At 46.8% G+C, this 10,832-nt stretch overlaps 1 protein-coding gene across 1 annotated transcript; it reads left to right on the top strand.

Annotated features, from left to right (window-relative positions):
- On the top strand, positions 1-3,809 carry KLLN (killin, p53 regulated DNA replication inhibitor). Its single transcript, XM_040454194.1, is given in 3 exon segments — positions 1-57; positions 100-332; positions 334-3,809. Coding segments are annotated over 3 exon segments (459 nt in total). The 3' UTR covers positions 503-3,809.
- Positions 3,810-10,832: the final 7,023 nt, after the last annotated feature.

Genomic DNA, 10,832 nt, shown 5'->3' with positions numbered 1-10,832 from the left:
ATGGATCGCCGAGGGCCGGCTTCCGCGCTCGCCCCAGCCGGGCTGCGCAGCCTGGCGGCCGGGGCTGCCCGGGGCCGAGTGTGAAATACGGGACGGTAGGAAGCGACAGCCCCTGCGAGTGGGCGGGGCCGAGGAGACCTAGGCGGGTTCAAAAGGAGGTGGAGGGATACGCGGGCCGCAGTCGGAACTACTTTCAGGAGGAGGTCACGTGTGTTCCTAGTTGGGGAACTTTCCAAATTCCCACTCCCCTATGATGGCTTGGGAAGCAAGTGCTTCGCCTCCTTCGCCCGGGGTGCTCCTGCCTGGTCCCGGTAGCGGGACCCCGAGCCTCCGGGTCGCCGCGGAAGAGCAGGCTCAGACGGGCCTCCGGCCCAAGCACGGTCGGTGCTGGCGCCTGGGAAGCTGGTTACACAAGCACCCACATTCAAGCACGTGCCCCCGCCTCCCCGCACCGCTGGCCGCGGTCGCCGATTCTCGCAGACCACCGAGGGAGAGCTCCTGAGCCGGTCCCACCCTTCGCGTGCTACCTGCCGAGCAAGCTGAAGGGCCAAGACCCGAGATCGGAGCTCCGGGTCGGCCAACACTGCGCGTTCCCAACCGTGGGAGAACGGGCTGGGCCCCGGGGGTCTGGCATCTCCCTCGCTAGCGCCCTGCCCCTTAGGGCGAGCCCTTCCGCGCTGTGCTCACAGGGCAAAAGGGTATCTGCTGCAGCAGCCCGCTGCTTGAATTCACCAGTGTTGCAACAAACTTCCAGTCACTACCCCAGAGCTGGTGAACGCGCCCCACCTACTGTAGACTCAGCCGAGTGACTTATCTGGTCCGAGAACCCAGTCAATGGCCGTCAGCCCAGAACAAACCTGTCAAGTCTGCCTACAGCCCCGATTGGTTGAACTGTCCCCGTGAGAGAGCTGGTTCAGAAATTCTGAGAACTGGAGCGCATTGCCCTGACACTGATCAGCTGCAAAGTGAGTTGTCCGGTTTCTGCTTGAAGAGAATGAGCACCCCATCAACACGAATCTAGGAATTTCTTCCTTTTCCTTCCCCTGGGAAGTAGAACTCAAGCAGACAGTTGAGTCCAAAGTATCGGAGTTGAAACCTAGGCTGAGGCGCTGGATCGTTTTTCTTTTTTTTTTTTCTTTTTCTTTCTTTTTAAAAATCTGGGAGAATGGAACCAATTTGCATGTGTATTGCAGTAATTGTGAGTAGGTGCCTAGGAAGGTCTAAAAGGATTTATTCGGTGTCGGAGAAAGAAGATTGCGCATCACGGTTGCAGGCAGCCCCTTTAAGACTAGAAACCCCAAGAGAGCTTGCTTAGAAGCCACAGGCCATTACCTAATTCCAGGACTACTAATTAAACCAGGGATATTTACAGTGTTCTTACAGATCTCTGAGGCTCCATAACACTTTGCATTTATATACAACATCCTTTTAAGATAGCTCTGCAGGAGTTAGCAACCTGCTGAAGCTTCAGTGTGGATATTCATTGGAGGCTGTTTTCATGCACGGTCCTGGTCAGCTTGCAGGAGGTGGAGGCCACAAGTGGAAAAGGAAAGGGGGGTGGGGTGGTAATCTGGAAAGAGTAGGAGAAAGGCCTCCGTTTGGTTTCCAAAAATGAAAATCCTGTCCACACCACCTAGGTTGAGCCAGAGATTTATTTTACAAATAACCAATGATAAGGAGTCCCTGATTTCTAGGTGTTTCACAAGATGCAGGGTAAGAGACTGAGCTGTGTGTGCCCCCATTGAGTAGCAAATACCAGTTGGTGCGGAAAGGGAAAATGAGGAGGACGGTAAATGAAGGGAGATAGATTGGGAAGGGGTAAAATGCCCCACCTTTGTTTCTCTGGTTGCTGGTCTTGTCTCCAGAGTCCCTGCTGTTAGCGTGCCCTACTTTGCCCCTCCCCTGGAGCCTACCCTGTGTAAGGATTAGTCGCACAGCCTCTGCGAAGTTCTGAAATCCACTTCCTGGGAAGGAAATGGGTTCATTCCTGCCCCTTAGGCCTGAGGAGAGAGGCTGCTTTTCCATTCCCATGGCACAGAGTTATTCCAGAGCAGAGAGTGTGTGCACCACCAGCACCAAAGTGCTGGAATGTAAGACTGGCCACAGCACTCCCACTAGCAGAGGGAAGGAAATGGGACCTGAGTTTGCTGCCTCTGCACATGCGGTCCCTCTACTTCTCTCTAGTGGTGAACGAAAGGATCACCGCTGTTGGCCGACATCTGGCCAGCCTGACGGCAATATCAGGTAGTTACTAGGAGTCACCGCTTAAAAACCTCCACCCCTTACCAGTGTTCATTAAATAGGCTCCTGAAGGAAATTTTGTTTTCGATTTTTATTTTCCTTCACGTCTTCCTTCTACCCAAGAGATCTCCTTACCCAAGTGGTAGAGCTGAAACCTCTAAATAGCTGACCCTGTCTAATATACAGAAAGCTTAAAATCTATATGTTGTTTTTCAACTTCAATTGCAAAGAGCTGCTTGGCTGTACAGATGTTACAATACATTGGTTTCCAGGCACTTCAGTTCTTTACCTGTCTGGATTCAGAATGCCTTAGGGAGAAACAGAAGCTTGTAACAAAGGGAGAATTATATAAAGCTTCAGGGAGACTGACTATGTAGAATAATTAGTAAACATGATAAACCAGCTTTAATTATAGTTGCTAACAGCTGATTCCAAAACTATATTGTTACTACACCCAAAGAATGTCCAAAGAAAATAGCTTTCTTATTTTCTTTGATAAATGAAATGACCAGCAACTTGATGTGGCTGATATAAATAGTTGATATGCTCTTTGTAGATTCCACTGCTAAAATGTCTTTTGTTGAACACTGATTGCCATAACGCCTTTAACATCTCCCACACAGTGACCTTTCAAATAGAGATCTAAATCAATGGCTTTAATTTTTTAAGCAATCTTTTCTATTTTTATTTGTTTTACCACGGTTTTCTGAATAGTACAGAATAGAAAATATAATAATTATAGGTTTGAATTTAAACCACCCTATTTTTGCAAGGGTCCAAGTCTTCTCCCCTTATTTCATTTATCCTAATTACAAATATTGCTGTTCTTTTAAATAAAGGCATTTTACCCAAGACAGTTCTCCAGAAGGCACTACAAGTAACCGTATCCGAAAAAAGAATTTTCCATTCTTGCCCACAGGCTCTCCTGGAGCTCTTGCACATGGGTCTCCTTTCACATCGCAGTAGAGAGGTGTGCTAGATGAAATTCTCACTCTCAGAGAAATGAGGGTGGGGCTGAGAATTCCTGAGAGAACCACAGAGCAGAAACAGGCACTCACTGTGTCCAAGTGGCATTCAGAAATTGTGACTCGGACCAGAGAGATGGAAAAGAAAAGCCCGAACATGATCAATCCGTTTTGACTGTTTTACTCTCCAACCTGGCACTGGCTATTGGATATTCTGCCTTTAGTACTAACTCTAGCTGGAGTCCTATGGAACACATATTCTGCTTTTCAGCTCTGCCAATAATAGAAAAAGGTAATAATTTGTACGTACCGGCAGGTATTGGGGCATTTGCCAGGTGCTTTCCAGAGGGACCTTCTTTCATCTAGGCACAGGAGGGACATGGAGAAGGACTCAGGGGTGCCCCGTGCCTCACTCCTACCAGTCCTTCCCTTAAGAGCATCCTTGTGGCTTCTGAGGCATCACATTTTTTGAAAAATTAAGAGCACCTTTTTGAAAGATAAAGTAAGTGGAGGCCTCTGAGTGGTTCAGTCTGTTAAGCATCTGGCTTCAGCCTGGGTCTTGATCTCACGGTTCGTGAGTTCGAGCCCTGCATTGGGCTCTATGCTGGCATCTCAGAGGCTGGAGCCTGCTTCGGGTTCTGTGTCTCCCTCTCTCTCTGCCCCTCCCCTGTTTGTCTCTCTCTCTCTTAAAAATAAATAAATGGTAAAGAAATTTTTCTGAAAGATAAAATGAGACAAACTCTGTTTAAAGTATCTTTTTTTGTCTTTTTCATGGTGTGGCATCTTTTATCTCCATTCATCCACTTAATTATCCAGTCAACCAATATTTGGGAGTCTGTTATGTGCTAGTTCTGTGCTAAGCTCTGTGGACAGAGCAATGACTGTGGGTGGCATATGAGCTCTAGCTTTTATGGAATTTAGTCTCCTTGAAAACCTGGCTTCTTTATCTGACACGGTTACAACCTCTTCACAGCCTGTGGAGTGAAGTGAAAGCAGGAGAAAAAAACCTGATATTTGATAACGGCTTTATTTACCTATTGCTGTACTGCAAACCACCGTGAGCTTAGTGGCTTCAAAGAACCACCACCCCTTACTTTCTCACAATTCTACAATTTGGAAAGGCGCAGCTGGGCCGTTCCTCTGCCTTCCCATGCAGACAGTGCAGGGGAGGGGGCAGACGTGGGGGCCTTTAGCTGTGCATCTGGCTGGGGCTGGAACGGCCAAGACGGCTTCACCACCCCAGCTCCTTTATGCTTCTTTACAGGTTGGGTCCCAAAAGAGAAAGCAGAAGCTACAAGGCTTCCGAAAGCGGGGGTTCGGAAGTCCCGGAACATCACTTTCATGGCTCGCGGCCAGAGCAGGCCACAGGGCCAGCCCAGATGCCAGGGGACAGCAAAGAGACCACCTGGAATAGGACGAATTATGGGCGGTCATATTGGGACACACTCCCAACATAACAGTTCACACCTGCACACACCCACACGCTGACCTGCAAAATCCGCCCCGTCCCTCCCGGAAAATTGTCATTCTGCGTAGCGCCGGCTCTGAGGACACGCGCTAGGCCCAGGTGTGGATGAGGCATTTTAGAGGCTGCTCCGCTTCTCTGGAGACCTGTGAGCTAAAAGGACCAGTTCCATTCACAGCGGACAGTGCTGAGATGGGGCAGGGTAACCATGACACGAACTCGTGTCAAAGGCTGGCAACAGGGCAGGCACGAAACAACCACCATCCATAGCAGTCCCCAAAGCCAGCCTAGCACTGGCAGCCTCACTCTGGGGACCCACACCTCCAGCAGGGTCTGGTTCTTCTCTCCGGGAGCCTCCCGGACCACCGTTCTGGGCTCCCTGCGCTCAGGGGCAGGCTGTGACCTGTGAGGCTTCCTTTTCCATAAGACACTGCCTGTCCTTTACAGGGGGACGGCTTCTCTCAGCCTGTGTCCTATCCATAGAAACTTGGGGAGCCCAGTGGCTCTTTTTTACATTTAAACCGTCTCTTCTTTAGTTTAGGCTGGTGGTGGTTTCATCAATATAATTGTCATTAAAATGTTGTGGGTTTTCTAGGACTCTTATTGGAGTTTACTCCTTGCCCACAACAACTGTGCCCACAAAGCCACATCTATAATTCTTCCAAAAACAAACTTCTGCCTGCTTTGGGTCAAGGAAGCTGCTGTTGGACTCCTCTGAAGATTTCTTCTTAGAAGCCTTTCTGACTAGCTGAGAGGGTCTATGAGACAACATCTTAAAATGGTGACGGGCCTTAACGTAAGAGTCTTGATTGGATCATTACCTGGAGGCCACATTTAACGGGCCCCCTGAGGCCATTTCTTACTCTGAGGCTATTGCTGACTCAAGAGAATCTCCTAGGCCCTGTCTATTTCCTCTACATGCTGCTTGAAAACTGAATAGTTCCTTTTTTAACACATCTCTCTCTGGTAACACCATCACACATCACTAAAAGCCAGATGATACTTTGAACACTCAGCTTGAAAATCCCTGTTGCCAGATTTACAAGTTCATTAGGTACATTTTTCATCTTCTGTTTTGCTGCACACAAGGACGACCAAATATTTTGCCACCATATAGCACCGTTTCTCCAGCCTCTAATACAATTTACTCACCACTCTCAGAGCCTCCACTAAGATCCTCCTTCCCAGACTAAGGAGATGATATCAACTAAATGCAAATGCAGGATCCTAGGTTGGATTCTGAAATGGAAAAAGAACATCCCCAGAAAGGCTGGTGAAGTTCACTTAAGGTCTGTAGTTTACGTTAATTTCCTGCTTTGGGTAATTTATTATTATTAGGGCAGCTGGGTGAACTCTGGTACACGAACTCTATCGTTTCTGCAACTTTTCTGTAAGTCTAAAATTGTTTCAAAATAAAAATGTTAAAGACGAAGTTAATTTAAAAAAAAAAAAAAAAAAAAAGAGAGACAGAGAGAGAGTTCCTTCATCCTTCATCACCTCCGCAATCTCTACCCAATGCCTTGTCCCAAAGCTGATGCCTCGTGTTTTCAATTTTCTGTTTTTAGATTTTTGTTTAGATTTTTGTTGTGCCAGCACCCAACTTTCAGGCATCAATTTCTGTTATTTATTGTGCATAACACACTACCCCAAAATGTAGCAGCTTAAAAGAGCATCAACCATTTTCTTGCTCACCATTCTGCCATCTGGACAGAACATGACAGTGACAGCTTGTCTTTCCTTCATGGAGTGTCGGCTGGGGCAGCTTGACTTGGGCTAGAGGACCCAAGATGACTTGCACCACAGGGCTGGTGGTTCAGCTGGAGTGCTGCAATGGCGAGGGGCTGGACCGATCTCCCTCCTGAGGGTCTCATCCTCTAGAGGCATCTGTCAGGCCTTTCTCTTCCGCAAGGCGGTCAGCCTTCTTTACATGAGGATCGTCTTCCAAGAAAGCAAAAACTGAAATTGCCAGGCAGACACCAGAATTGTAACAGCATCACCATTAGCCTGTAAGAGACTGTCACCATTACAGGAAGAAGGAGAGACTCTACCTCTGAGTTGTAAGCACGTACAGAAGTGGAGAAATCACTGGTGGTCACCTCCCACCACGACCCCAGCACACTCCCCTAGAAAGGACTCCTCCAAACACACGATCCTCCGTGCTCAATTCTTTTTAGAACCTCTACCTGTTAGGAATCGCTATCAGCTGACTATTTGATCAGTAATGGAGTGCTTTCTGTTTGTTATTGATCTTGCTCCTTAACCCTACAGTGTCTTCATTTGCTCTCTCATGTAGTTTACACGCATAATTCTCCAGTAGGATTAATATGTGCTGCAAAAATATTCATCAATATTTAGTGATAAAACAGAAGTGATAATACATATGCAGGTATTTGTGTACATCCATAGAAAATATCTGATGGAATAAACAAGAGAGAAAATAATACGGGTTATCTCCAATGACAGGATGGGGAGGGAGGAGAATTCCTCTTTCCATTTCTTTCTGTATGGGTTGACGGTTCTTTACAATGATCATTTAGTGTTTTCATAAGGTAAAAAAGTGATCTCATCCAACAGAATGAAGTCTAACAATACAACAAATGCCTATTGTCAGAAGAATACCAAATAAACCAGGGAGACAGCTCAATTCTGATTTCCGTTTTTAAATAAATAAGCACACTAAGAAAGTTCTAGAATTTATGCCTAAATGCCTATTTGGTATCTGCTGCACCACAGAAATACATGAGAATATCTGTCATGAGTGATGTCTAGTGTGGAAGACGTGTTACATCTTACCCCAAATACCCTCTCTCCCTAGATCAACTGCCTCCACGGACTCTTTGTGCTACTTAACAACTTTTCCTGCTCAAAGAAAATATCAGAAACAATCATCTGGTATCACAGTACAACTATTATTTAAGGCAGTGGCAAACCGCTTTATAATCCCAGAGTATGAGAGCTAGAAGACGCCTCAAAGTCTCTTGGTCCACCAATCCCATTTTACAAGGGGTTTTTAGGCCCAGATTACATAGCTACTCAACGAGGGACGCGGGATGGCAGCCTGGGAAAATTCCTGCTACTCCCTCCGTGATTAAGGACGGGAAGAAAACTTCACTTTTATAAACACCTAAAGAAGTTGATTAGAGAGAAATTTGGTTTACAGATACTTTTAATAGTATTTTGAAGCCTTAGGCAGGGGTGAATGAAGAGAAGGGAAGGCTGCCTAAGGAGGGACGATAAGTAGGGTGGAGGATAGGAGAAGACAGGGATGAGTGAACAATACGATTTCTGAGGCTCAGTCGCTTGCCCTTAAGTGGGGCAATTAATTAGATCAGGGGATGAGGGCTTTAAAGATCAAACATGAAAACGTGAGTTGTTCCATGTTGCTAATTTGCTTCTCCTCCTCAGTGCTAAGATCACTGGGAGAGTACCTCCCAAGAGAACGATGTAAAAGAGGCAGCCGTTACATATGGACTGAAAAAAAGGAAGGGGACCGTGCTCTAGAAAGGAAGGGAACGCCAAGCGGCGGGAATAGAGCAAACAGCGCCACCTGCTGAAGGGCCGGAGTCGGTGTAAATGGCGCACGGCACAGTCGTGGGAGGGGTGGGGGGGTGGGGGGAGGTGTCTTCCGCAGGGCCCAGAACCAGATGATGGATCTATTTGCCGTCTGAACAGGTCATTGTAGAGAGAAAGTTTAATTCTGGATCTCACCAGGCCACTTTGCGCCAGAGAAAGGTCAGCTGGTTCCTGGCAGGAAGGTAAGAGAGTACTGCGTCTCTGCTTGCCTCTCTTCCACGAATATTTATGCCTGTTAGTTCTGAACTTTCCCCCAAGACCGAAACCTCAAAATAATAAAATATACTCTGCTGAGACCAGATAAAAGGGACATGAGAAGAAGGAGCAATACGAAGACGTTTATCCAAGTAACACGTTCACGTGGTTAGGAATTCCTAGTGGCCCACTAAATACCCTTCCCCAGATAAGTGTCTTTTTTTCTTTTACACTTCCCATTTTTTCCTCTTTAAAAAAAATTTTTTTAAGTGATCTCTGCACCCAATACTGTAATCCACAACCAAGAGATCAAGAGTGGCACCCCTTCCTCTTGTACAAACACACGTACGTGGAGAAGGCTGGGAAAGGTGCTGATCCTTTGTGGACAGCCTGTTTTCCCACACTGCAATGCACTGAATGTCTGTGTCCTCCCCAAAACCTTGGGTGAGTTTCAACCCAGGTATTAGCAGGTAGGCCTTTGGGAGGTGACTGGGCCCGAAGGAGGGGAGCCCTCACCAATGGGATCAGTGCCCTTAGGAAAGAGGCCTGCCAGAGCACCCTCCCCTCCTGCCACCCAGGTGAGGTTCCCGGTGGAAGCCAGCCCCCCATGAATCAGGAAGCACGCCCACACCAGACTGAACCTGACCCTGCAGGCAGCCTCATCGCGGACGTTCAGCTTCCCGATCTGCGAGAAGTAAGCTTCCACTGCTGAGAAGCCACCCAGGACGCGGTATTCAGTTCCCGCAGCCCAAATGGACCCAGTCACCCTCTTCCTCCCATCCTTCCCCCCTCCTTGCCCTGCCCTCTTTCTTGCCATTCTCCTCCCTCCTAGTCCCATTTTCCTCGTACATTTCAAGGTACCTATACATTTCAACGTTCCCCTGATTTTTTTTTTCAACGTTTATTTATTTTTGGGACAGAGAGAGACAGAGCATGAACGGGGGAGGGGCAGAGAGAGGGGAGATACAGAATCGGAAACAGGCTCCAGGCTCTGAGCCATCAGCCCAGAGCCTGACGCGGGGCTCGAACTCACGGACCGCGAGATCGTGTCCTGGCTGAAGTCGGACGCTTAACCGACTGCGCCACCCAGGCGCCCCTCAACATTCCCGATTAATACACTGGCACGGCCAGGAGACAGGTGGGAAAGTGACGTCTGCTGTGCTGCCAGGGCCCACGGCTCCAAGGGCCGTAACTCCCACCGCACATGATACTACTGCCTCATGCCTTTGGATTTTCAGCCACAGGAATACAGACAGTACCCTTAATTTCATTTTTTCCACCTAACCTAGCAGCCCAGTGGAGGGGGCACTAATTTCCCTGGTTCCACTTCGTGACAAAATATAGCAGTTCTAGATCCTATGCTTCATAGCCTTCTTGTTAACATGTTTTAGGATTAGGAAGTTCCAAAGGTACTCTCATTGTGATTTAGATTTTTCTATCTTGTAGCAACTTCAGAAAGAATACCATAGAAACACCTAATGTTGTCAGACCTAACCTAGAAGGGAAATTTTATCTTTTCTAAAAACAACAGATAAACAGTTTTCTTTGGTAGATTTTTGCTAATTAATTGTACTTAAATATGTTGCATTTTTTAGAAGATGTACAGGTTTTACATTTCAGGAAACTCTAGAGGAAAAGGGAGTGCATAAGAAAAAGGTCTAAGAAGAAAACAAACAAAACAGATCCTTATTTACTTAGCTCTGAGACTGAAGTCTTATGTGAAAGTTCTTTCCTGGATGTAGTACCTTTGCCCTGGCTGTCTCCCAGAGTGAGGTCCCGGGCCCCTGGCTGCTAGAGCTCATGGGACCACCCCCTTCCTAGGCCACCTGTTGAAGTAAGTAGAAGAGAGGCCTTAATTAAGATGTACCTTATGCCTAATGCGTTCTTGTGGACTTGCAGTTAAACACTTTATTCTTTTATTATTAGGTCTTTATAAAGATTTTTAAATAACTTGTAACTGCAAAATAAGACTCTGCATTTCAAATCTGTTTATTTTACAATGTGGAGGCATTTGTCCTATTAACTGGGCAGCCTTTCCTTATGATTTGAATCTGGCACATTAAATCTTCTGTTTTTAAAGTAGAATTCTCCTGCCTGAGGATGGCCATCATTCTATTTTCAAAATGTACTGTCCCTTTTAATAATATCCAGAAATTAGCCAACCAGAAAATTTTGCCCTAAGAACAGGCTATGTTACCTTGGTGGCTTACTTGACTTGGGTTTGCTGTGAGATGCTAGGTCAAGCCATCCTGACCTCCAGTTCTCCCAAAATGCACAAAATATTTTTAATAACCTTCTCCACTAGACATCTAGTTTGCAATGAACAATTAAAGGCATTTCTGCTTCAGGGCACAGAGCGCAAACCAAGTACAGTGCTGTTTTTGTGCCACCTC

Source organism: Herpailurus yagouaroundi, unplaced genomic scaffold, assembly GCF_014898765.1.
Source record: "Herpailurus yagouaroundi ecotype Mexico unplaced genomic scaffold, PumYag 211, whole genome shotgun sequence".
Taxonomy (NCBI): domain Eukaryota; kingdom Metazoa; phylum Chordata; class Mammalia; order Carnivora; family Felidae; genus Herpailurus; species Herpailurus yagouaroundi.
The sequence above is the reverse complement of the archived record's forward strand: the minus strand, read 5'-3'. Positions and strand labels throughout refer to the sequence as shown.